Source organism: Tympanuchus pallidicinctus, unplaced genomic scaffold, assembly GCF_026119805.1.
Source record: "Tympanuchus pallidicinctus isolate F22 unplaced genomic scaffold, pur_lepc_1.0 scaffold33, whole genome shotgun sequence".
Taxonomy (NCBI): Eukaryota; Metazoa; Chordata; class Aves; order Galliformes; family Phasianidae; genus Tympanuchus; species Tympanuchus pallidicinctus.
Window position 1 is genome coordinate 3,081,263 of NW_026294751.1, and position 26,504 is coordinate 3,107,766.

The following is a 26,504-nucleotide window of genomic DNA, read 5'->3' on the forward strand; positions in this document are numbered from 1 at the left end:
TCTGTTCCCTGTCTATGGTGCATTCCCCATGGCTTCTCAGAAATCCCAGCAGTGCAGGATGTGGCTGCCCTGTTCCTTTTCACTGATCCTATGACGCTTTGGCTTCCAGTTCTGTTGCAGGGATGGTTTGGAGGTTCTTTGTAAGCCGGTGATTAATTTGCACAGACGTGCCTCCCCTTCTGCTGCTCTGATTGTAAGAGCTTGAGGGAAGGGACTGGACCTTCCCTGCATTCTGCAGGGCACTTAGTGCACCCTGTGTGCTGAGGAGAAGCACTGCTCAGTGGAGTGGCTGCAAAGGACAGGTTTGTAATAGATGACTGCTCCCTGGAGCTGGCTTTCTTTCAGGATGAATCAGGCTGGAGTGCATTTTATGGGATTTACGTCCCTGTATTTTGCTTTCCCTTATTTTAAAACATACACACAAAATAAAAAGCAAAATAAATTGATGTTTGTTCACAGTGTAGCAATGTAGTGGAATACCACTTAATGGAATACAGTGGGAAGGATGAAATTTCTCCCAGTAAAGCAGTCCTTCAGCATAGCTGGGTGTAAAAGATACTTCCTAATTTCTAGCCAAGATGAGTTCAGAGGTGAGGGCTTGGTGAGGTGCAAGTCTACTATGGATCCAACCATTTACCATTTGTTTTGTTTCTTCTAGTAATAATTGAAATGGATCCTGAACACGGTGGCTGTTTTCTAGTTCAGAGAGCAGCACAGCCATGTTCTATTTTAATATCTTCTGCAGTCTCAAAGCGTGGTTCTCTGTGCCAAACAAGAGAGGCTTGGATTGTTTTTCAGGTTTGTGCTGGAACTCAACTGTCAGTGTAAATTTAAAACCCTTTTAGCAGTTTGGCTCTGGCCAAAATTCAGGTGTGAGCGACAGCACTGCTGGGCTTCACCAGGGTTGTCCATTACTGTAATCAGGCCTTTGAGTGCTCTTCGTTCAGGAGAAATAAATCCCTTGCAGACTCCTGTTGGCAGGAGGGAGGAGGATGAGTTCCTGCTTACGTTACAAACGAAGAGAACAAATTGTGCACAGAATCTGAAAAACCATCCAAATAAGATGGAACAAAAACCACAGGCAGTGATACTGCACTCATTTCTAGGACCAGCTCAGGGAAGGTCTGTCTAAAACAAACATCGTTGAGGCGATGCAAGGAAAGTGAAATGTAATGATAATATTGGACTCAAAAGCACTTTAACGCGTTAGATTGTTTTTCAGCAGTGTGCTCCAGTTTTCTCCTTCTCTTGGCTCTTTATTTAGTTTAAGCAGCAGTCCATTTATTTCAAGCTGTTTTTACTATGGGCCTTGCAGCAGTGTTGACTCTAGGCAGCTTGCAGGTAGGATTCAGTGAAATGTGGCTGGCTGTGCTGGAAGCCTTGCTGTCATTTCTTTGGAGGCTTCATTGCTCAGCAGCCTCCATAGGGTTACAGAGGGGAATTCCTGTCTCCCAGTTCTTTGCCTTATTGCTATGTTTGTCCAACATACATGTTTTTATAAAGCGTGTCCTTTTCTACCAGTTGTTGACATTGAGAAGAATTCCAGTTAGGAAAAGTGCAGGGACAGAAGGGTTGTTGTTGTGGTTAGGCCCAGTGTCTGGCATTGTCCACTGTGCTGGTGAGCATCAAGTGAGAGGAGGAGATGCTGTCAGTCTCTGTAAATGCACTTTAATGGAATAACTTAGACATGTACTGTTTGTCTGGGTCCATTAATCTTTGGCTTCTTCTCTGCAGCATTTGGGGTTTATATTAATTATAGCCGTTGTCTCTGTGGATGCTGTTGTGAACCAAAATACATTTTTAACCTCTTCTTCAAATCATTCTTTGTTACTCTCTGCTACCAAGAGCTCCACTTATTTTCACAAGCTAATACAGTTTTAGATTGCTTGCTTTGAATCTGATTGGATGTCTCCTTGCTGACGGATTAGGAGAATATGTGTGTAAATGCAGACAGATTCCATGGCTTTATTGTGCCCTGTTTTATATAACACACCATCTCCTTTACCTTGTTCTGAACAAGCCCATTTAGTGCCATTGAGAGCTATTTCATAATAGCCTCTGCTCCTCCTTTCAGTGAGACTCTGTGGGCACAGTGCTGGTTCTGAGAGCAGCCAGATGCTCACATCTGTCCAGTTCTTCTCATCTTGCAAAGTTTCTAGCATAGCTGACCAAAGAAGCAGCAAAGCTTCACACTTCACCTTGAGCTGCTTAACAGGAGTCTGAGAAGCTGTGCAATGACATTATGTAACGAGTGTGCTAGGAAATGGGGATGTGGTGCTTCTAATTGCTGTAGATGAGTGTAATGTATTAATTCTTGGATAGCTGCCTCCTGAAGGCTTGCATTTCCTGATCTAATCTTTTGCCACACACTGGGACTAGGCTGCGGGATTTTTGACAGTTGTTGGCTTTTTAGGGTAAGTATCCTTATAGTGAATAGAAAGTCAAGTGGACGAGCCTCATCCTCAGTATTTCCCAGTGAGTTTTGTCCACATTCTGACTTTCCAGGCTTCAGGGGAAGGCCTGAGACCCCTGGGAGGGGCAGCATGCTTGGGAATCGCAGGCTGGTGTGGGTGCCAAAACTAGAAGGAAGAATAAGGTTTCCATCCTCAGGGCTGTGTCTGTATTTTCATTCCTCAGTGCATTGTTTAACTGAAAACCAGGAGTAAGAATCCTGCTTATTTCTCGATTGTAATTTTGATCTTCTGTTGTGTTTTTACACCTCTAGCAGATAGATGGTGAGGCCTTCCTGCTCCTGAACCAGAATGACTTGGTTAAAATACTCAATATCAAGCTGGGTCCTGCCCTGAAGGTCTACAATGCCATTCTCATGCTCAAGTCTGCAGAAGAAGAGTGAGAAGAGCCCTTCCCTCGAGCCCAGGAGGAACTGGCAGGGAGCAGATCTTCACTGAGAGCATTACAGCGTGGCCTTGAGGCAGGCTGCGACTCAGATATATTTTAAGTAGAACTTATTAAAAAATATTTTTAGGACATAAAAATCCTGCCACAGTCTGGAATATGGGGCAGCTTCACTTCCAAGAAGAGGTTATTATATTTTGTAATTGAATTTGGTTTTGATATATCAATCTCTTTTTGAGATCGAGAAGAAACCTCCGGTTATAAGGGGAATCCAGGGTAACAGTGGTGGAGCTGCAATAGCAAGAGGACAGATATGAATACAGAGTCTGCTGTGTCCCATGAGAGTGCCTGAAAGAGACTGAGTTATTACCAGCATGTTTAACAGATGTATGTATGAAAGCTCTGAAGAGGAGAGAGTAAGAAAAGGGGTGAGCTTCAGAGCAGCTCATCTGTATCCTTCAGTGCTGTGATTCAGGAGCTGACCTTCCCACGTTGATTTTGAAGTTCCAGTTTCTTGTGCTGATACTGGTTGTTCTGAACCCCTTGTTGGCTCCTGGGCTGCTTCCACCACTCAAGTGCACCATGGGCAAAGAGTTTTCCATCAGTGGTGGCTCTGATAACAAGCAAACTGTTGTCATTTGTGCTATCAGGCAGTTGGAGGAAGGCCCTGTTTGGATAGCTTTTGGGTAGGCAAAGATCTCTCCTGCAGTTATCTCCCACAGGACACAAATATTCTATCTGTATTTCTCCCATCAGTGCTTTTGGGCAACTGCTGTCTGGACTGTGATCATCTTATGGCAAAATAACGCAGTCAGCAGCACCTGGTAGTGGGATGAGTTTGTCCAAGCTGCCTTCACAGCTAACCAAATGCTAGGAATGGGAGCTGAAAACCCCACAGTGGACAACGTATGCATACAGGTGCACACAGAGTTCCTAGAAACAATTTCCTTTCATATTCAGGCCTATTCAAAACCTGTGAACACTGCAGTGCTTCAGCATATTCAGCCTCCAGGTGGACATTGATCCTCAGCATCTCTGGCATTGAGATGGGAAGAGCAACAAGGGCAGGTTTGCCTGGAGGGGGATCAGTCTGAACAGCCAGCAAAGCAAGCTGAGAACTGCTTCTCAAAAGAGATTTGCTGGTCTGTGTCAGGGAGAAAGCAAAGCTTGTGGCTCTGTTCCTGCATGTGCAGGTGGCAGCCTGTGCTTACGTGGCAGAGGGGTGTGCTGGTATTTTTGCTGTGCTGGAATTCTGAGTGTGCTTCTATGAACATGCAGCAGTCCCTGATCTCTCCATGTCCTTCCCAGCTCCTGAGAAGGTCCTCATAACATTCTTAAGGTAGTAAGTCCCTTAAAACCTGTAAATTGAGCAGAATCCACACTGCTGAATGCATTTGGATTAGTTGCATTTAGAGCAATTCATCTCCATACCTTCTGTTTTGGTATAAAACATTAAGGATTTTTAGCTTTGCACTGCAAAGACACAGGAGTGCTGGGGTATTTAGTAGCTGAAACATTCAGTATCAGCCATGCAACTGCAGGGAGCCTTATATTTTAATGCAGCAACAGGGATGAGATGACATCAATTGATTTAAATGAATTTATGGTGCAGTGTTCAGCAGAGTCCCATTCCTTTGTCCCGCTCCGTGCATCCCAGATCTCTGTGAAGCCTTGAGTGGCAAATCCTGGGCTCTGACACAGCTCACCTTCCAGGCAAAGCAGAGCTGTTTTGTGACAGCTGGAGCAGAGGATTGTTAGCTGGCCTGTTCTGTGCCTGGCTAAATAACCTGAGCCCTTCTGTGCTCTGTTTTCCTCTTCTGGAGCAGCCAGCCAGCTGGAATGTGTGCAGTTCTACCTTGTTCTTGTTTGCAGTCAGCACGTCCTGCTGAATCTTCTGTTTTGCCTCCTTCCTTTGGGAAACTGCATTGAGGGACAGCAGATTGCTTCCAGCAATAAAACTAAATGTAATATTATTTCATCTCCTTTACTATATATAGACAGAGGATGAAGAGAATTGGTGAAGCAAGCAGTGAGATTCTAGTCACTGAAATTACTCAAACAGAAGAGAGATCTGAAATCCTAGAGGCTTCCAAGCCAGCTGGATCAAGGATGAAAATGTGTACTTGGAGTTTGTTCAGTGACAGCAGTAGTAGTGCTCTGAAGGAGGAAACCTTTTAGGGATAGAAGAAGGAGGAATGTGTGCTTCTTGGGGCTTTTTTTTTGTAATCCAGTAATTGTCTTTGCAGAGCAAGCAAGAATGTGCACTCATCTATTGCTGGGTCTCTTTCCAAATATAGCTGGATTCTCATAAAATCAGACAACTTCGCAGTACTGCAGCGACAAAAAGATTTCCAGTATCTTCATGGGCACACAGAAAATTCCCAAATTCTTACAAGACTAAAAAAAAACAAAACAAGTCCTCTTTGAACCCAGCTTTGCTCCTTGCCTTAGGAACTCAGTGACTGCTGATGGCATCTCGCTTGCATCAGGGAGCTCTGCTTTCATGTGCAGCCCAGCAGCTTGGTTCTGCAGCCAGGCTCTGCCTTTTCTCAGCCCTGATCACGCTCTGTGCCTAAGCAAGGGGTCTGCAGATGCCTTTGATTGCATAATGCCTTGTTGTCTAATTTGAAACATGCACTTTGAAGCAGCAAGCCAAAAATCGTAGCTCTGTGTCGCATGAAGCTGAAACTGGTTAACGCCAACCTGGTCGAGGAGGCTCTCAGCCTGCAGAGCACAAGCCTGCTGCTGTCCCAGCTGAACCCAGCAGTCACTTGGAAGTGCATTACTTAAAGCCACCCAGGGCTGTGACAGCTTCCCAAGGCCCAGCAGCGCAATGCAGAGCTCTGCTGTCTCAGTGGAAACAGATCTTATTTCCTGAGCGTGTTTCAGAGATCCACGATGGCCAAATGGTTCTCCTTTTTTCTGCTGTTAACTGCACTGTTAAAATCTTTTCTTGTGATCCCCCGTGTAATCAGGAGGAGCAGATTTCAGCTCTGGGTAACGCATTAAAGTCAGACAGAAATGCTCAGCACTGCTCATCACAGAGTTCTCCAACCAAAGGAAAGATTCTCAACCCAGGGGAGAAGCGAGTTCAGCTGTGGAAGATTTCCTGCCTGCTACTTTCATGCCTTGCGTGGGGATTCATGCCACAGAAAGCTTCAGAGTTTCTGACATTCTCTCCGTCATGTGCTAAGAGCTTATTTTTGAGATTCCTATTACTTGAACTGGAAATGTGCACAGGGAAGGGGGCGCACACCCGTCGTCTCCATTCAGCCTCAGAAACGTTTGCCTGCATTAAAGCAAACAAATACTTGAGCTTTCCGCCGCTAGCTGTGATGCTGCACTCCACCACTGCTTTCTCCTGGAAATGAGAATAAAATTAATATAAGTTCAGACCTGACTTGTTCTTCCTGAGCTCTGGGCTGGGTTCTGCTCCTGCCCCTTCTCCTCCTCCTCCCAAAACGCAGGGGTTTCCATCTCTCATCTCTTTAACAGGCAGAGCAAAGCGCTGTGCCTGTGCTCTCCTTGATTTGCACGCAGCCTTGGCCAGCATCACAGCTGAGGCTGTGCCTAATCCCCAAAATTCCTTCCTGTCCTGTGCTGACAATATTTTAATCCCTCACGGTTTTCTGTTGCAAACCATCCCAGGACTGTGCTATCCTAAAGCTGCTCCCAACCCCGAGTGCTTCACTAAAATTAGCAAGTTGTTATCAGTATGAATCAATGTTAAACCTTTGGGGGCTTTTTGCCTCTTCCACCTTCCTGCTGTCCCATATCCTCAGTGGTTAACTTGCCCGCTTGTTGATTTCTGCTTTAATTGCAATTAGCTGATCAATTGCAAATTGCTGTGCTGTCGGCTGGTTTCCTGCCCCCCAAATCAGGTGGTGGAAGCCTTCACCCTGATGGTCAGACAGCTTTGTGCAGAGCAGCCCTGACGCAGTGATGGTTCCTGGTGCCCCACTGAACCAACAGCAGAAAGGGCTGAGGATACGGACCCACAGCACTGCAGCCTGAGATTAGCAGACCTTTCCAAACTAAAAATATTGGAGAGCTGGCATCCAGCCATAATTTCTAAACTATCCTTCATCAGGGTAAACATTTGCTCTCACTGGTTTTCCTTTCCAAGTTTTCTTCTTTTTTTTTTTTTTTTTGCTTCTATTTAAACCCAGCTTGTTTGCTTTTGTTACCGTGTTCCCAGTCTGCTTAGCTTGGATGTTTGTTGTGTGCTCAGTAACGCTGAGTTTTGCTTCTCCAAACTCTGTTAGTCACCCTTGGGTTCTGCTGGAATGCGTGCTTGTCTGTCTCATTGCTTTTGATACCTGAATTCCTCCATGGAAGCTGAAGGGTTGTGTTTTTTGTTTTTTAACCAAGATTTTGATGGGGAAGTTTTAACAGAGCAATGTGCATTAACCACCCCCATGGCTGATTAAGTTTGCAGGTTGTTCTGCTTGGTCAGACGTGGATTGTTTTGTTCTGAGCCATGTTTCTCGTTGGGCAGCCAAACCTGTTTGTTCTCTGGATGCTGGAGTTGTCCTGCAGGCAGCCCCTGCCCTCGTGGGATCTGAGCATCCATGGGAAGGTTTCAAGGTGTCTCCTGGCTGTAAATTGAAGACAGCTGCCCTGAAAGGGATGTGCTGCCCTTCTCTCATCAGCGCCATGCAGCCCTTTGAGCCCAGCACCCCTCCTAGCTGCCCTGTGCCCTGCAGCTGTGACTGAGTGCATTTCCACACTGCATATGCTGGTGGGCAGCTCAGCCTGCCTCTGCCCTCCTGGCACAGCCCTGCCCCGGGAGGAGCTCTGTGATGCCCAGCTCTGCAGCAAGGTAAGTCCTGGAACCTTCACTTGTCATCTCTCTGCTGGAAGTGCACTGTTTCCCCATAGGGGAAGGTGTGACCTGCAGTCTGTGCTGTGTCGGTGAGTTGTTGGCAGTTTCCCTTTGAGCTGCTCCTTCCTTGTTATGCCAGTGTTAACATTTGCAAAGGAGCAAATGTGGCTGATGTGGGTTGAGCCAGCAGTGGGGAAAAGGAGCATCCTACTGACTTGAGCTCTGCACAATGCAGTTCCTGCATGCTGTGTGTGAGTGCTGCTCCTCTGCCTCCCTTACAGGGTTTGTGCTCTGAGCAGACGTCCTGACTGATGTAGCGTGCAGCCTTTGCAATGCTAGGTTGGCTCCCTCCCATGTAGGTGGCTTTAACCTCTCGTGCAGCAGGTGCCAGGGCTGTTGGCTCCAAATTGAGCCACGAGCATCAGTGCCACTGGGCTGGGTTCTGCTGCTGTTCGTGGTGGGATGAGGCAAAGCAGGGCAGCAGCAGATCGGTGGTGTAAGGTGTGAGTGATGTGAGCTGCTCACTTCTGGCATTGATTGCATTGAATGGTCTCTAACTCGTGTTGGAGTTGCCTGTATTGCTTATTTGAGAGCACCAGCTCTTCCCACTCATGCCCGTAGAGCTGGGTGGATTCAGCCCCTCAACCCAAAGCAGCTCTCTGCTCTGCATTCCTGCACTCCTTCCTCATTTGGCCACTGGTCCTTCCCTGCATGTTTGCTGGCTCTGTTGTTTATTGGCTTTGCGTGTCACTTCCCCTAATATTTTTTCACATCCTTGCTTCCATGCGCATTGTGAGCTTACTAATTTCCCCCCAATTCTTTCTTCTCTGCACATAGCCGACCCTCCAGACACTGCTCATGTAAGCAAGATATTTTTTCCTGTTTGGAGATACACACGTTTGCTGCTGGAGCATTTCCAACCATTCCTTGGGTGTTGTGAGGACTTCTGCACAGAGGGTTTCAATGCACCACCAGGAGCTCCCTGTCCCCTGCAGACCTGAGCAGCTCCTGTTCCTACTGTGTGTCTCCAAACCCAGTTTCATGCCACTGCTGGGCTCAGACCGATGTTTTTTGGTGCTGTGCCCTTTTGCAGCATCACTGATTACAGAGGTTACCCCATGTGCAAAGTGCCAGCTGTTCCTGCAGCCCCGAGCAGCGTTTCCACCTCTCTGTGGGCACACAGGGATGTGCTCTGCCTTGTGTTATCTCTGACAGGAGCACAGGAAGCTGTGCTGTGTCTCTGTGTTACCAAGCAGGACCACACAACTATTCAATGAGCCTCCCTGGATGGTTTTCACACTGCCTCAAACTCCTCTCTTTTAGGGATGGGATTGAAAAGGACCAGAGGAGAGGCTCTGATGTAAACCCCCTCTTTGAGGCACATCTCTGCTCACATCTCTGCTGCTTACCGCTGGCTGGGGAGGGCCTTGCTCTCTGTTTTCAATGCAGAATGCCCCAAGCATCTTCATTTAAGAGGCAGCACAAAATTAGAAGCTTCTTTTTTTTTTCTTTTTTCCTTCCTTTCTCCCTCCGTGAAACAGATTTATTTTTCCTTTGGCTCGCACTGTGCACCACGTGCAGAAAGAATGCACCTAATGAGAGGCTGGAGCTCAGCAGCACAGGAGGGGATCTTGGGGGGAACCAGAGGTTCCTGCCTCCCCTTGCACCGGAGGGGCAGCTCTGCTCCTGTTCGGAGCAACAGACTGCAGCCTCAGGTGATGATGGGCGCCAGTGGGTGCCCAAGGATGTGGCACTCAACTCCTCCTTTATATAACTTGGCCTTTGTTGGAGCTTTCTGCACCATTCTTGGGGCTCCATGGTGATCTGGGTGACGGGAAAAGGACCGATGACACCTTCAGTTACAGAGCACGTTGGCTTTGGGTCAGAGCTCTGTTCTATGCTGTCAGTTTTAGTGCGAGACGTGTTTTATATCCAGGCAGTTTCTCTTATAAAATGTGCACGAGGACTTTATGTAAGCAGGGCAGGGAGCAAGCTGTGTGTTTTAATCTTGCGCAATTATCTCCACGCCAGAGCAGCCCAAGCTTTCCTCTTGCCCTGAAGCCAGTGCTTGTTCACATCTAGTTACAGTCAGTGACACGAAGCACCCGGAGTGATGCGCCCAGCGTGATGCTTCTGCATCCAGAACACGTGGAAAATCTTCATGAGGTCGGAGCTTCTGGTGATGGAGCTGTTTTCTTTGAGGTGAGGGAGAAATGAGAGAGCTTTTGGTTGCGCAGAAGGTGATAAAAGCAGCCCTGGTTGTATGCACAGAGTTGTAGTGGTTACCAGGAGGAGTGAGATGTACCAGTGTGCTAAAAAATCTACCAAATAAGAACTGAATCTCCGGCAGGCTGGAGGCTCTCAGCACAGCAGGAGCCACTCCTCAGCATTTTCTCTCATCCAGAGGCTGTGGTTCCCAGTGCCCATGGGTGCAGCTGGAGCTGGGTGGGTGCGACCCCCACCTCCCATCAGCTCTGCATCCATGGGTGGGCCTGTGGGATCTCTGCTGAAGCAACCAGAGGAGCTTCAGAGGCTGGCAGAATATTGGGGTGGGGGTAAATTAGCAGTGGGGGGTATGCTGGGGGTGCTCAGGGTGCCTTGGGGCCCAGCAGAGCTCCGCCAGGGCAGTAGCATCTGCATTCCTTTAAGCAGCCACGTCTGGTTAAGATCATCTGCTGCTTCCGCCCCAGAGAGATTTAGAATAGGATACCTCCCCTTCAAAGAGGTGGCATTGTTTAGCAGTAAAACTGATGAATTGCTGGAAGGGATAAAGAAAACAAAGCCTCGTTGATCCTGTGGGGTGAGCGCTGTAGAGGCACAGAAGCGGCATCTTCGCTCCTGCTGCCTCCCAGCAGCATCCTGCCAGAGCACAGCCAAATCCCTTTGGTCCATAAGGGCTCCTGCCCCATCTCATGGGGCTCCTGTCCAGTTTCAAGAGGTGGCGATAGACAGCATCCCACAAAGGGCTTTGGGGGACTTAAGAGCCTGATGTTCTGAGCCTTTCTTGGGGGAGAGTGCTCCGTGGGGATGGTGAGTGCCATTCGAATGGGTGCAGGCGTAGAGCTGCCTGCTGCGTGGAGCACCAGCTGCTGATAAGGATAAGAGCTGTGTCCTGAGCCTGCTCCCACCAAAAGCCATTGCTTTCTGCTTCCATACCCAACCCCCACACCCAAATGGGGCTCAGGTTCAGCAGGACTCGTGGAATCACTGCTTGAGCCCTGGGCAGAATGTTAATTATTTCCATGCCTATTAGAGCTGCACGTGTAATTGCTCTGATGCCCATTAGCAAGTTTCTCTCCTGCGTGGCCCCCCCTCCCCTAATTGTAACAATTCCCCTGATGGTTTTCCAGGCCCTGCTGCTCCAAGCGCTGATCCAAGTTTTCTGCTTAATGTGGTGTCGAACCTCTTTGCTCATCAGATTGTCCACTCCTTCTGGACCACTCAGGGATGGTAGGAAACCCATTTTGCAGCAGTTAATGCCGGAAGAGCTTGCACTGCTGCCATGGAAGAAACCCAGTCTTCTTGCTCCTATTGGTTTATTTCTTCAACAGAAAATCATCCCAGACTTCATATCACTTCTGTAAGGCAAACAGCTCAGAGCTGGAGATCCTTCTTGTTATTGGAGCATTTCTTCCCAGGAGTCACTGCTCTCATTGCATGGATTCCCCACCTCCCCTTTGGATCTGCATATCTCCTCCCCATTTCTTGACTTTTTACCCTCTTTTCAGTCCCCCATCATTGCTTCCATCTTCTCATGGTTGAGATCTCCTGAATGGAGGACATGGAGGAGCATTGCTCTGGATATGCTCCATCAGCAGGGACGATGCTGCTCTTCCTTCACTACAGCTTCCAGAGATGCTTCTACCACCCAGATTGACTCCTTGACGCCTTTCAGCTAATGATCACACTCAAGTGTGCCTGCAAATAGAATCAGTGGTAAATGCACACGTAGAGTCATGCTGGGGAGGAGAAGAGCTGCTGCTCAGCAGCTCTTGCAAAGCATCGGCGTTCTTCAGACTGTCAGGCCTTGGGGAATGGCAGCACATGCAATATTCAGTGGGACATGGGAATCAACACGGGCAGAACCATAAATATCTCCTGGAGAAGTCACCGATGGCGATGGCAAAGCTGAAAATGATCAGCGTGGAGAGCTGCCCCTGGGAGCTGTGGTTGGAGAGCCGTGCTTAATTCCCTCCAGCCCTCAGTTTACCACGGGGGGGAAGGGCCCCAGTGTGTGCTCACACCGTGAGGGGCTCTGGGGAAGGTTCCCAAGCCCCAAAATGCTACTGAGGGCTGAGGAGGGGATGGGGGAGCTGTGCTCGTGGCCGTGCTGCAGCAGAGCAGCCCTGTGCGTGCCTAATCTCATTACAGTATTTTCCATCACACCACAACGCCGACATAATTATTACAGGATTTTCCATTAGCCAGGCCTTAACTGAAAACTTACTCGGGGGGAAACAATGTCAGGTTGCACACGTGGAAGTTGTCCCTTTTTTTTTTTCCAGGACCCCCTCCTAAGTTTAGGCTCATTTCCAACAGCCTGTTCAGCTCTGCACTGCTGCCCCTCCTCTGCTCGGCCTTCAGGTGACCATAAAACATCTCCATTCCCCAAACCAGCATCTCCAGAGGGATTAGTGACGGTGCCTCTCACGGCTGTCATTGCCTTTATGCAGGCTGTCACCATCCTGGGACTCTCAGAGCAGTGCTTTGGCTCTCGTACCTGGCTGAGCTGTGGCTGCCAGCTCTGTTCATCTGAGCTGTGTGAGGTGGCAGACAGATTGCATTACTCTCTAAGCGTGTGCAGCTCTTCCAAAATCCATCTCTCTGCTCAGTGTGGTGCTCCCTGCAAGCTGGCAGTGCTGGTGTCCCACAGCAGCCCAGGGACCTCCATCAGGCGCTGCCCGTGCAGCTCCTGTGTTGCTTTTCTGGATAAAAATGGCTCAAGTTGAGGCTTGATAGGAAGGAAAAGCATTGATTGCAGCTTCTGGTTTTGTGCTTCGACTGTTGTCCCTGGTTTCATCTAGGAAATGGTGTATTGAAGGTACGTGCCTGTTGCTGATAGATATTTCTGCTGAGGTTGCAGTACAGACTCTCATCACATCTGTGGCAGGGAAGTGCAATTAAGAGTTCTTCATTCAGCCCATAAGCATTCCATACGTGCATTTATCAGCCAGGGCAGCTCTGTTTGAGAGTGGCACTGTGAGGATGCGGGGCTGACCAGCGAGGTGGCTCAGTGGTGAGATATCTGCGTTCTGCAGCAAGAAGGAACATCCAGAAACAGCAACAGGGAGAGGGGGAAGAGGGGTTGTTCATCCTGGGATGAGCCCTGCTCACAGCCCCCAGCAGAGATTCCCCCAGCAGCACGAAGCACCAAAGAAGCCTCCAGCCCTGCTCTTCCCATGTCCTGCCTCTGCTGCTCTCCCTCTGCTTGCATCATGGAAACAAATCTCTCCTCCGCCCATTCTCTGGCACAGCCCCATGCAGCCACTCGCTGGCTCCACTTCTCCCCTGCTCTCTTCCTTCTCTTGATGCTGCATCCCTGCAAGGAGGAGAGCAGTGATGGAGCTTCCACCTCTTCCTCCTTCTTTCCTTGTCATCCGCCAGCGAGAACCGATTAAAGCAGCTGAAGCTCAGCCCTTCCCTGCTTCCCGTTTAATTTCAGCCCCCTGGCAAGAAAGGACATGATAAAATGTGAGATTAAATGCCTAATACCAAGGATTTGGGATTACTGAGGCTGGATGCTTCGAGGGAGAGACGTCTCGGTTATAGGATGGTTTCTGCTGGCTGCTCCTTCCCATGCCTCCTCTTCTTGCTCTGCTCCTAAGAGCTGTATGGTTGATGGATGTGCTGTGGAAAGGATGGGCTCCCACATTCCTGCCCCAGAGTGCACAGGGATGAGGTTTCTGCGTTTGTAGGTAGCAGCATCAAACGATCCCTACCTCAACCCAAGAATAAATCACCCTGAAATCCCACTGCTCCATATTCGGTCCTGGAGGATTTCAGGCTCCGATGGCTGTGAAGTTGCTGCTGATTTATTAATGGCCACTTCCCACACATTAGCTCCAACAGCTCCATCCTCGTGCAGCAGCACGCCCCGCTCCCTGCCCACCATCTGCTGCCAAGGTCAGGCATGGGGAGATGCCGGAGCCCAACTGTTTCCTGGAAATAGGTTTCTAGATTTCCATCCCCACTACTGGCCCTTTGGAACAGCAGAAGGACACCAGGAGCTGTTTGTGTCTTTTCCATGCGCTTTTGCCCAATTCCTGCCCGACCCTGGGGCCACAACTCCCTGCCTGTGCCCTGGAATGTTGTGTAGGGACATCGGAGAGATGCTGAGATGTGGCCGATGGGTCGAGGAGGGGATAAAGGCAGGGTGAGCACTGAGACACAGCTCAGCATCCTCTGACCTCACTGCGACAACAACTGCAGAGCACAGGAGGCGGCGGTGCAGCTTTGGGGTCCCCTGCAGCGCTGGGCAGCTCTCTGCATCCTCCCTGCTGTGCTGCACCCATCCCAGCTGCCAACACAGCAGAGCCGAGGCCGACCCTGCGGCGTCTGAGGGAGGAGGAGACGAATGGAAATGACAATTGTCTTCCCACAACGGCTGCGTGGAGCTGGAGCAGTTATGGCTCGTTTCTAAATGAAGCGGCAATCTCCGAATATTGCCTTTCTGTGAAATATTCCATCCCAGCTTCAGCTGAAGCACTTTGCTTCGGCTTTTATTTTCCTTACCTCCACATTAGCAAGCGCTAATGCTTGGTAATTTAGAACATAACCTAAATGCCAAACCAAAACGTTCTGATGAGTTTGCTGAGAAGTTGGGCGCTTCTCCGAAACCTCCATCTGCCCCCATGTGCACTTTGGGATGGAGAGGGGCTGGGGATGATTTTCTCTGCGTTGTTCCCTCCTACACCGGGAGCTGTGCCCGCATCCCATGTGAGCCAGCAGCCAAAGCGATGCACAGCCCCAATGCTGGGACAGCAGGCATGTAAATGCAACCACTGTGTTCTCCCTCATAAATAATTCCAGCACAGCACCTGGCCGCGCTCTTGCGAACCTTTAGCTGCGTAAAGCTCAGCAGAACCACGCTGTGCCTGAAGTTGTTTGGGTGTTTGGGAGGAAGGAAACCATTCCCAGAGCTGTGCATGGGATGGAGTGCTGCAATGGGCAGCATTGCTTTACATGGCAGTGCAGCAGGGAGCCCATAAATCAGCACTGTGTGGTACCACTGGGGGTGAGAACACAGGGCAGCGTGGGGCAACGTTGGCAAAACAGTGTTGTAAATCACAGGGAGTTGAGGCCTGGAGTTAAAGCTTGGGAAGGCATTGAATTGGCTCTGATTGTTTTGTAAATTTGGTGGACTTTTTTAACCTTCAAAGATACACCAATTTTCTTCTATGTGAAACGATGGCATTTCCAGGGCTCAGATCTTTGGCCTTTTCCAAGTTCTTGCTGAAAAATTGGAGGTAATTTGTTTTCCAGAGACACAGAGATAACGAGACTGTATTTGCAGAGCACAGGGTAGGGGTTTGTGTGCCTGTTTGCATTTGCAGCCACCAGAATGGCTGTAACCCCCATATAAATGGAGCCACCTCTGTAGCTGATGGTGCAGTTCTTATCCCCGTGCACTGGGAATCCAGCACTGTGTTTGCAGGTGTGTACCACAGAATACATCTGGAAGGGCTTTGGGAAAGCCCAGGTTCCTTCCTCTGCCTTGGAGTTGCTCCCAGTGCCTTCCCCAGGTCTCCCTACAATCACAGAATCCCACCCTGGTAGCAGAAGGGAGTCTGGATTCTCCCCCAGGCTTCCAGCCATGGAATTCCCTGCCTCCCCCCAAAATGTGGCATGCAGATCCACAGGCAGTGCTGCAGCAGTGAGTACTGCCCATCACCAGCCATGTTCTGCTCTTTGCAGCCAACCAGCAGGGAGTGCATCTCTCTGTGCCTCAGTTTCCCTGTTGCTCAATGTGTCCACATTGTGCTCAGTGCATCCTCGTGCCTCCAAGCCTGGCCTTGGCCATGGGATGGGTGCTGCTGTGCTGTGCAGAGGTGCTGTCCCCATCCCACTCCATCCCACCCCATCCCATCCCATCCCATCCCACCCCATCCCACCCCACCCCATCCCACCCCATCCCATCCCATCCCATTGCTCCCATCCAGGGAGCAATGAACAGCCCCAGTTCCTCTCTCCCCTCTTTGCTCTCAGGGAGGGCTCTGCAGCCTCAGTGCTCGGTGCCAGATCCCTCTCCAACAGCTGTATGTTCTCCAGCATGAGTCATCCCACCCTGAGCTCTCAGCCTCTCCATAACAACATTCCTTCTCTCTGATCTAAGATCCTGGCTGTGATCAGTCTCTGTCTCCTTCTCCTTCCTCCGGCCATTCGGTTCCTGTGCCCAACTGAGGCAGCACAGAGCCAGGATGCTGTGCCAGGACCACCAGCCCCCAGCACCTGAAAAAAGGCTGCAGTTCCCTTCCCCATTCTCCTATATCAAGAGCGAGGTGCCCGATTACCACGAGATCTAGGTTTTATTTCCCCTCTCAGACAGTAACATTGATTCACTTTTCTTATTGTCTTTGTGCTGTTCCTCCTCGTTTCTGTAGCAGTGCTCCAAGCTCTGGTCCTGCTCATCTCCCATTCCACAGTGAACTCCTCCCTGAGATCCTTCTTCTCTATTCCTGGTGCCCCTTTGCCCCCTCTGCATTACTTTTTCCTCTTCTCTCCACTCCTACGGGTGTTGTCTCACTTTCAGTGAGAAGGAGGAGGTGTTGGGACAAGGGAAACACCTCCCAATGTCCTCTGTGCCTGCTTCCCCCATCCTCGGTCATGTTCATGGTGGCAATGACACTTGGGGTGTCAGGAGGTGATCTGGATTTGGAATATTGCAATGGAGCAGGCTCCAGTGCTCCAGTTGGGAAGGATGGAGCTCAGTGCCTCTCTGTCAGCTCATGCTCCTGGAGCTGAGCTCTCATTGCTTCCAGCTCCAGTTCCTTGGGTGGCTCCACCTGGCAGCTGAGGATGGAAGTCAAATTTTGCTCAAAAGCATTTAATTTCTCCTGGATCAAGGAGAGCCCGGATATTTTCCTGTGATGGGAAAGGGAGAACAGGCTGTAATCCTCCCTGGGATGCTGCAGAAGTGGGGTGCAGGATGAGCTCCCCAGCTCAGTGGGACACCTGTGAACTTGCAGCTGCAGCCGCATCCCAGCCCTCCCTGCTCCAGTTTCTCAGGTGCTGCTTCACCTGAGCATCACAGCAGGGCTGGGAAGGACATCAGCAGCCCTGCAGCACAGCCCAGACTGTGGGTTCCCTTTCTTTGTCTCTGAGTCCCTGGGTGATGTTCCTCTGCAGGAGATGGGTGCACATCCTGAACTCTAAAACCTTTTGCTGGGCAATGCAATAAAACCACGTGGATGCAGTTTGCAGTTGTTCACAGGCCGTGGGATGCTGCTGGTGGCTCAAAGTCACGCAGGGAACTGTGGAACCGTGTTTTGTGGACTAAGCAGGGATCTCATTTGATGCTGTTAGTTTTATCCCAACCGTGGTGAAGAAGGGGAGTGCGAGTTGGGTACGTTTGCATTAAACGCTGACAAATGCAAATGGCACCGGAGCAGAAGGGAGCTGAATCTCTGTGGCACTGGTTGTGTGCGGTGTTGGTGTGTGTGAGTGACATCGGGTGCGTGGCTTCAAGCAGTGCCTGCAGGGGGTGGCTGGAAAGTGAACTTCGAGCGGTGCTTTTATTCCAACAGATGCGCTCCGCAACTGCGTGGTTGGAAGGGAGAAAGCAAAGCGTGAAGCACAGGGTCCAGCTGCTGTAGACCCAATGCCCGGCGCAGGCAGACCAGACAGGGCCGGGACGTTGTGCATCTGCTGGGATGCGAGCAGGACGAGGGGCTCCTTCCCCGGGCTCGCTCTTCTTTGGCTCCCATCCTGCGGACCTGGGGTCCGCGCTGCTGAACGGGGGTCGAGAAATCCCTTCTGTGCCGCAACGGCGCTGCGCGAAGCGGCCGCAACTTTTCGTTCCCCTCCGGCCGGGTCGGAGCACGGCTTCTTCTCGCTCTTCCCTCCGCCCTCCTCCTCCTCCTCCTCCTCCTCCCTGGCGATGCTCCGGGCCCCGCGCTCCGCCTCCCCGCGGGGCCGCGGGCGGAGGGCGGGGAGGGGAACCGGCGCCGGGCGGGACGCGCTGCCGCCCCGAGCCGAGCCGAGCCGAGCCGGAGCGAAGGGAGGCGCGCCGCTCCGCAGCCCCTCCATGGCCCCGACCTCCAGAGCTCGGCGGCCCGGGGGAAGCGGCCCCGGCGGGAGGCGACCGCCGGTGAGTGCGGGGATCGGAGCGGGACGGGAGCGGAGCGGATCCGGAGATGGGAGGGAGAGCGGGGTCGGGGCAGCGCTGCGCGCTCGGACTTAGGGACGGACATCAGCCCCGGGCTCGCGCTGCATCGTGCGCACACGCGGGGCTCCCACGGACACGCGTTTGCACGCACTCGTGTGCGTGTGTGCACGAAGGTCGGAGCCGGGAGCTTGGAGCGAAAGCAGATGCACGGCACACGCGTAGATCCACATGCGCTCATCTACATGCACCTATTCACGTGCACGCCGCTCACGCTTGCACATCCACGCGTGTGCACACATCCACAGGCACACAGCCGTGCACAGCCGGGATCCAAGACCAGGGAAGGATCGGTGCTGGTGTAGCCAAACTGCAGTACTTTTTGCAGCCTCTCCTCGCTGAGGGTTGCCCCGAGGAGTGGTCGCAGAGCAAATACACAGGAATTGATTTAGGCACTCCGGAGAGGAGCCACGGGTGGAAATGAACCGTGGATCTCCTGGTGGTGAGGATCAGGAGGGCCTTTCTGCAGCAGCAGCGCAGTGTGGACCCACACCTCTGCTCCCAAGTAGGTTTGAGTTCCTGCTCATGAGCAGAAGCTTTGCATTCGTGGCCGCAGGGCAGAGCAAAGTAAAGCAGGGCACAGAGCGGAGAAGATGTGAGCGTTCAGATGCTGGAGGGAAGAGTGATCCCAGCTGGGAATACATTGGGAACGCCGACTGCCAGCGCTGCTCTGCGTGTCAGGGATCCCTGGGATGTGTCCTGCCGGACCCCTCACAGTGTGCCTGAGAGCACTGAGCTCCTGGCAGCCCCCGCATCCCTCCCCGCCTCCACTTTGGCAGGGACTGTTGGAGGAACAAAAGGAAAGGAGCCAAATTCTGAGTTTGAATTTGAATTTGTCCGTGTGAGACGCAGAGCTGGGGGATTCCCTTCCTCTTCTCTGGGCTGATGTGCGAGGCGCCTGGCTGCCGTCCCTTCTCCTGCACCCTGCTACCCTGCACTGCTTCACACAGGCAGGAATTCTCCCAGGAAACCCCCGAGCTCCCCACGCCTCCTCCCCCTCCAAGGTAGCGAAAAGCTGACATTAGAAATCCGTTCCCCGTTTTAAATTTAGACGCCTGCGTGATCTCGAATTTGGATTTACTAATTATTCGCATCTGGTTCCTATCAAAAAGTTGAGCAATGCAGATGTCCTGATTTCAGCATCGGCTCGGAGGGGTCGCATGGAATTTGCCCTTCGTTGCCTCGTTACACAACGGGGCTGAGTCCCTTCCCAGGCCTGCCCTGAGCACGGTGCCCATCCACCCCGCAGCATCGCCTCGCTCCGGTTGGCTGCCGCTCATTTCCCCGCTGTGGAGATCAGTCTAATTAGCAGAGTAAATCTGGGTAAGGCGAGCTCTGGTAATTAGTGATCAGTGGGATGTTTCCACGCACTTTCTTCGCCTTGAGGGTAAGGAGAGATGGAGCAGATGGCCCCGTTTTGGGAGCAGGGAGGGAAGTCGAGGTGAAGGGGTTGGGATGGGTAAGAGGACAGAGCTGTGTGTCTGCTCACTGCCATCCCATGTTCTGTTTCCAAGTGGCATTGGTGACCACAATGCCTGCAGGGACACTGGGAACCGATGAACTGTCACCTCTGGGCCATGGGCAGAGGGGGAATGGCCACGTCTGGGGGCTGTGAGTCCTGACAGCACCTCAGGAGGTCACCTAAAGGTGGGACCCCAGCCCAGGGCTGGAGCTGGGACCTTCACTCCAAGCTGTGATTATCACAGAAAGCTTCCGCGGGGAAGCTTAATTAATGATGATTGATTAATGGGTGGCCCCAGCAACAGCTGGAGATGGGGAGCTGGATTTTGTCACCGTGCTGGGAACGTGTGGGCAGGGTGTAGAGATTTACTCACAGGAGGGGGACTTCGTGCTGGTGGGATGGTGAGTGGGGCTGGGGGGTGAGGAGGGATTTCTTCTGCTCAGAGAGCCCCAGAAAGATGCAGGGCTGCTTTTGATCTTTTTGCTGCTGTCTGGACACCTGTGTAGCTAAGGAGAGAGATTTGGAGGAAGAAGAACAGGGAAGTGGGAGGGATGTGGCTGTGGGGTGTAGCCAGGCTGGGAGCGAGTTCATCAAACCAGGACTGCTGGAATACAAAAAGACAGTTGGCAAATGGGAGCAGAAGAGCTGGGGTGCTTTGCTGGAGAGCAGCTCTGCCTCGAGACAGCTGGAGGTGAGGAACCAGCAGAGGCTGGGGCCCTGCAGTGCTCTGGGACCTGCAGGTGCTGCTCAGGCACAGCAGCCACGACGAGGGCTGTCAATGGGAGCTGGGAGGGAGGTGAGGATGGGAGGAGGGCAGATCCCAGCGCTGGGGTCAAGGTTATGCTGATGTGCGTTGTTTTTAACCATCGTTTCTCAGAGCAGATTGCTCTCTCCTCACTTCCACTGCTGGGTGGGAAGCCCCTGGGCTGTGCTGTGCATCCCTGCACCCATGGGTCTGTGCCGCCCTGCTGCCCCTTTCTGCACAGAGGGCCTTTGAGGGGAGCTCAGCCTCATCAGGCTTTGGGACCACAGGAGCTGAGAAGTGATCTGAGCTGTTTTCATTGCTGCACGTGGCCAGCAGTGCAGCGCAGGCTCTGGGAGGATGGCCCTGCTGTGCCCACAGAGGATGCTCAGGGTCCTGGGGAGGCTGAGAGCGGTGGCAAACTCTCCCTGCAGTCATTGGGGTGTGTTGGAGATCTCATCCATCCCAGCAGCCTTTAAATGGGCTTTGCTGGGTGATGGGGTGATGGGTTTCAACATCGGCTCCTGCAAATCAGGAAAGCAGCATTAAAGTTGCAGAAGTCAGGAGTTGGAAGTGCCACAGTGTTTCTCAAAAAGAAATGGGAAAATGATGCATTTTCGGTTTGTTGGTGATTTCCTGAGCTTCTGCTCCCACCTGGGCCCCTTCCATCCCTCTTCATGCCCATAGGGAACACCTGGGCTGTGCCTGCCAGCCTCCAGGAAGGACCACGGAGAAAGGACAGATGCGATGCTTGGCAGATCCTGATGTCTCCCACCTGCAAAAGGCAGCAGCATCTCTCCTCCCCGTGAAGGCACAGGTTGTACCTTCCCCATTTGCTGAGGGCTCGTGGTGCGTTCCCAGGAGCTGGGGGTGATGCTGATTGTATGCACACTGCCATCCCCTTTTGCACGCTCCTTGTCCAGAGGGAGGTTTGAGGACTAAATATGACTCTTGATAGACTGTGGCATGCTGCAAATTCACACGGACAGCATCGTCTCAGGGCAGAGCATCCTGGGGCACCCAGGTCCTCCAGGGGCCGTCCCTTATTGTCTGTGCGTCGGATGCACTGCAGTTGGGTGCCCAATTTTCAAAGCATCTCCACGCAAAGGAGGGAGCAGAGGATCGGGGTGGGAGGACGGCGATGCGCCTTCACGGTGAGGTGGATTAGAAAAAGATTTGCGTTTATTTTCACGACAGCCTCGTTGCTGGGATTGGAAGCTTAACTTCGAACCTGGCAGCGCTCAGCGACGATGCTAAAGGCATTTACATTTCTATACCTCTCCCCGAGGAAACCGGAGCCCTCAGCACCAGGCAGGTTTGGCCAAGGAATGGGATGAGGTGGCAGGGAGTGGGGCTGCCCCGCATCCCCAGGCTGTGCTCCCCCCAGCGGTGCCACCACGACCCCCATTGCTGCACCCAAACTTTGCCTGGCTCAGCTGCCTCCGCTGCATTGACACGACTGCGGGCGCGTCGGTGTCTGCCAGCTCCTGAATTTGATGGCAAGGCTGAATTTTTATGTTCCCCCTCCACATATCCCCCTCCCACCCCCCTCTTTGAGCTTATATAACCTTGGGGATTCTATTAATATAAGTAATGGTTTTGAACTCTGGGAACAACCATCTCCAGCGATGCCGCAACTTCTGGATGCGGGCAGCTGTTGGGTGGCACAGAGATAAAGGGCAGCGGCTCCAGGGGGGGAGGCAGAGGGATAAACGGGGGCTTCCAACGAGGAGCCCGCCTCCAGGGATTGGGCAGCACCCGGAGCAGGCTGTGATTGTGCCTCGTTGTGTGCCAGGCATCCGCCAGCCCGTGCTTTGGCTGACAGCCATTTCCAATGGGAAATCGTGGGAAGAGCATCCCGGCCCCACGGTGGTACCTTAAAGGGATGCAAGGGGAGGGGAGTGGGGGGTGGTAAGGGAGATAGTGAAGGAATTTGGTATAAAGAGCTCAGTGCCAAAATTAGGAGCTGTTTCTCGGCCATGGCAGGAGCTGGGCAGGGACCTGCAGCTTTTTGCCTGGCTGTGGGTTTAGGGGTTTTTTTTTGCTGTCGTTTGATCCCTAAGATGCCTGTGAGGTGTTTAAAGAGTTTAAGGTAACATTTGAGAGGTCGAATTTAGGACTGTAAGCAACAAAACTCAGGAGGGAACCTAAGCAAGGGTGCTCAGAGCTGCAAGAAACACCGCTCACTTTTCCTTTTGGGTGACCATTGCATTTGGGCTCCTCCATAGTGTCTGTTTTGCTTTCTGCCTCGTGACGTGGGATTACCAGCTGGTTCCAAAGAAACACTGAGATCTCACTCAGCTGTCAGCTGTAGGTTGGCTTTGGTTTTTTGTTGTTTTGTTTTGTTTGGGGCTTTTTTTTCCCCCCTTTAAATCTCTCCCATTGAAATGGTCACAGCTTGACAGCCTCGTGCTGGGAACGCGCTGTCATCCTGAAACTCATATCTTTAATTCCTTCCTCGGGATGCTAATCGCACCTTAAGATGATTAAGGCTGGAAAAAGCCCTCGTGTTTTGTTTTTCTCCTCCCGTTGGTGATGCTGTTTGCTGGCTCTTGCCACTTCATTCATCTCAGGGAGTAAATGAGACTGCCCACCTCCCCCCCCTGCCCTGTGCCACTGTGTTCCCAATCAGTTTTACTTTTGGCTTCTCATCACGGTGCTGTCAGGCTGCTTTGTGTGATGCACAGCTTCCCTCTGCTGCTGTGTCACCTTTGGAGCGCATTTGGAGTTCTGACAGCTTGTTGAAAGCCATTCTACAGCCTCCCGTCTCCGTGCCTCAGTTTCCCCATGAATAAAGAGCCCCTTGCTCTCCGTGTCACCAGGCAGAGCTGCCTGCTGCCACCTGGTTGCAGGAGACACGGGTGGCTCATTTTCTCTCATCTGTGTGCTGGTGCAGCACGGGACGCAGCAGGATCGTGGCTGCCCTGCACAGCTTGGGCTTTGTAGGGCTTTGGTGGCTCAGAAGGAGCCCTCAGCTTTTCTACCACCACCAAGATCCTGAGCAGGGAGGGAGAAAGAAGCAGAGGAAAGCGGGCAGTGAGATAGGAGATCAGAACTGCTGGACTCTGGCTTGGCACAGCCTGCGGGCTGAGCGTCCCTGCGGTCCCCATCCTCCTGGTGTCCCCATGCTCCCAATGTCCCTTTTCTTCTCATGTTCCCAACACCCCTGTTGTCTCTGGTCCCCAGGTTCTCAGCATCCCCATGCTGCCAGTGTCCTTTTGGTCCCAACGTCCTTATGATCCTCGTGTTCTCACCATCCCCGTCCTCCCAGTGTGGTCCCACTGTCCTCGCATCCCCTCCATCCCACACACCCGGACCCCCAGATCACCACGTGAAGCTCGTAACACCTTTCTCCCTGCAGGAAGAGCAGCCAAGGCATCGACGATGACTGCCGAGAGCACCGAACCCAATGGCCCCATGCGGGAGCCGACGGTGGGGGGCACAAAGCCGTCAGCCCCCCCTGCCCCACCGCGGCGCCGAGGCCGAAGGCTGCGACGGAAGTCACTGCCAGAGGTGGCGGTGAAGGGACAGCTTCGCATGCGCTCACCGTCGGGAGCCTTCGTCATGGTGGGCATCTCGGTGGTCTTGGTAGGCATGACCATTGCCGTGGTGGGCTACTGGCCCCACCGGGGGCATGGAGGTGCTGGGGCTGGAGCGAGGAACGCCAGCACGGCTGGGGACATGAGGAGGGAGGTGGTTGCTGGGCGTCCCGCGCCCCACAATGAGAAGCTGAAGCTGATCGGCCCTGTCATCATGGGCATCGGGCTCTTCATCTTCATCTGTGCCAACACCATGCTCTACGAGAACAGGGACATGGAGACCCGCATGCTGATGCAGAAAGGCCTCTACTGCATGGCCACGGATCTCCCCAAGGAGACCAGCCCCAAGGATGAGGACACCCGGCTGGTACCCAAAGCCAGCCCTGAGTGCTTGGAGGGCTGCTATGAAGTGGACCTGTCGTTGAGCAGCAAGTGGGCTGATGGCTTTGGCCCCAACAGGCTGCAGACCACAGCTGAGCTCATGCAGTGCCCGGGGGCATCACCAGCAGCCTCCCTCCTCAGCCTCCACTCGGAGGCAAACCTTGGGCTCTCGGCCACCGTCGGGGCCTTGGCGTTGCCCATCATCAAGCTCAACAACCGCTTGCTGGATGCCGCCTCACGGGCGGCCAACGGGATGACAGAGGGAGCCCAGCTCCCCGCCGAAGGCCCGGCGCCCTCCTGTGCCCTGCTGTCCCCCAGCGGCGGCAGCATCGCAGCTCGGGGCCTGGAGAACCACGGCGGCCACGTCGTCATCAACGTGGAGGACGGTGGCCCCATGGTGCATGCGGGCCCCGACGCTCAGCCCCACAACCCTGGCCACTCCAAGTCCCTGGACCTGGGCCGGCCGGGGGTGCTGCTGGTGGCTCCCATCAAGGACCGTAAAAACCGGAGTTGGCCCCGGCTCGATCACGTCAACGCGGTGGCTTATGCCAAACTGGAGAACTGGGGGGAGTCCTTGGACCGGCTACTGGAGACCAACGGGACACCACACCATGCTGAGCCCCGGCCCAGCTCCTGGGTGGTGGGCATGGAGGGGGGCTCGCGGGTCTGACGGCCCCGGGGTTGAGGGTTTGAAGCAGACTTTTGATGCTGAGAGATCCCCGAGCCTGGGGAGGGCTCCCGGGTTGGGACCTTTGCTCCTCCTCGCCTGCCTCCTCTTCCTCACCACCTTCCCTGGGATGCTCTCAGTCTTACAAAGCCCTTCTGCTGGCAGCCTTCCTGGAGGAGCCCTCACTTGTAGACCCGCGGTGGACCATGGCATGGGGTCGGGGTGAGCAAAGCACAGATGGGTCCCTTTGCCCAACCCAAAGGGAATCTTGCTTGAGCAGAGCCTGACAGGGCCATTAAATGTTACCTTGATGCCACGCAGTGCTCCCTAGTCTCATAGGGTGGGAGTGGGGCATCCCCATCACTCTGGGCTCTGGGCAGTGTGGGAAAGCGTGTGAGAAAGGTGGACAGGGGGAGCTTTTCCTGCACAAACATCCCCACTTCACTGGAGCCGATCACCAGCCCCACCAAACCTCTGCTTTCCCTGAAATTGCCTCAAACTTGGGTACAGACCCATCTCATCCCTTGTTCCTTCAGCCTCTGTGCTCAGAGGACTCGGTTTCCCATAGGGAATGCCAGAGGTGTTCATTGCGCCGGTCCTGTGGGGTTTGTGCCATACGGGGTCCAACTGCCTGCAATGGGGCTCAGCTCCTTCACAGCCCCTCTGCGCAGGTATGGCAGCAGGAATGCTGTGTGCCCTGCTGCTGTGTGTGTGCAGAGAGGTGGTGAGCTCAGGGGGATGCAAAAGGAGCCCAGGGAGCTGCAGATGTTGGTGCTGCTGCCCGCTTCATGCTGTCTGGGCAGCTGCAAAGTTCAGGCAACAAAATGGAAAAATTCCTGGAGTGTGATTGTTTCCGAAGCTGGTTTGGGGGTGGAGATGATAGTTTTGTTTGGATGCAAGCAACAGGAGGATGCAGTGGGGGAGAGGAAGGGGCTGGCTTTGGTTTTATGGTGCTGCTGGCTGCTCTTGTGTTACTTGGTGCTGTTTGGCTGCAGATGGGAGCTGCTGAGGGGCATCACGTTGTTCCCATGAGGACAAACCAGAGAAGGTTGTTTTGCAGCACTGCGGTCCATGCCTGATCCTGCTGCTGCTCCAGTGCTCAGCAGGGCCCTCCCTCCCCAAATTCTTTCCAGCAGCAGCAGCTGGGGACACGTCCCCAAACCTCCCAGCTCCTCTGCAGGCTGCAGTGGATCCTCACTCAGAGCTGCTGCTCTTGCCAGCGACCCGGGAGGCACAGCAGCATGGCTTTGCTGCACGGGCTGGATCCCTGCCTCTCCTATCCCAAGAGCAAAGTTGTGGTGTGGGGCTGAGTGTCAGCTGCTGAAATATGTCTTTGCTGCGTGAAATGGTTTTGTTTTCTCTTTTGTTCCCATCCCCACGAAACAAGCACAGAGTTTTTTGGACCTTGGAAGCTGCAGGACAATGTCTTTTTTCAGCCCGAACCATTCTGCAGAACATTTTGACTTGGCAGCCATGTGCTCTGGCACAAACACACCACACTGTCACTGCCAAAGCCCCTTCTGTCCTCGAGCAGAGCTGTGCTGGTGCTGGGGACAGGGGGAGGGCAGGAGCTGCCATGGCTCACCAGCAGCTTGCATCTCCATCCTGATTAGCAATGGTGATGGCACACAGCACCAGGGCTGGGAATAGG

The 26,504-nt window shown here is 52.9% G+C and overlaps 2 protein-coding genes across 4 annotated transcripts in view; both read left to right on the forward strand.

Moving 5' to 3' along the window:
• The window catches only part of LOC128088304 (lethal(3)malignant brain tumor-like protein 4), a 43,796-nt gene extending 37,545 nt beyond the window's left edge, over positions 1 to 6,251 (forward strand). The window contains exon 20 of the mRNA XM_052698682.1: positions 2,726 to 6,251. Coding sequence (XP_052554642.1) covers positions 2,726 to 2,854 — 129 coding nt within the window. The 3' untranslated portion in view covers positions 2,855 to 6,251. The remainder of the gene's footprint in view (positions 1 to 2,725) is intronic.
• Positions 6,252 to 6,354: 103 nt separating this feature from the next.
• TMEM200B (transmembrane protein 200B) lies at positions 6,355 to 25,169 on the forward strand. 3 transcript variants are annotated; one of them, XM_052698591.1, is made up of 2 exons: positions 6,355 to 7,678; positions 23,628 to 25,169. In XM_052698591.1, exon 2 carries the CDS (start codon positions 23,651 to 23,653, stop codon positions 24,854 to 24,856), a length of 1,206 nt encoding a protein of 401 aa, XP_052554551.1. In that variant the 5' UTR covers positions 6,355 to 7,678; positions 23,628 to 23,650; the 3' UTR covers positions 24,857 to 25,169. The 3 variants fall into 3 exon arrangements, with proteins under 3 accessions (XP_052554551.1, XP_052554550.1, XP_052554553.1); XM_052698590.1 differs by lacking the exon at positions 6,355 to 7,678 and adding an exon at positions 17,842 to 17,987; XM_052698593.1 differs by lacking the exon at positions 6,355 to 7,678 and adding an exon at positions 18,025 to 22,576.
• Positions 25,170 to 26,504: the final 1,335 nt, after the last annotated feature.

Bases quoted from the DNA above. Each gene is read 5' to 3' on its own strand.
- TMEM200B (XM_052698591.1), top strand. From the start codon at position 23,651: ATGACTGCCGAGAGCACCGAACCCAATGGCCCCATGCGGGAGCCGACG.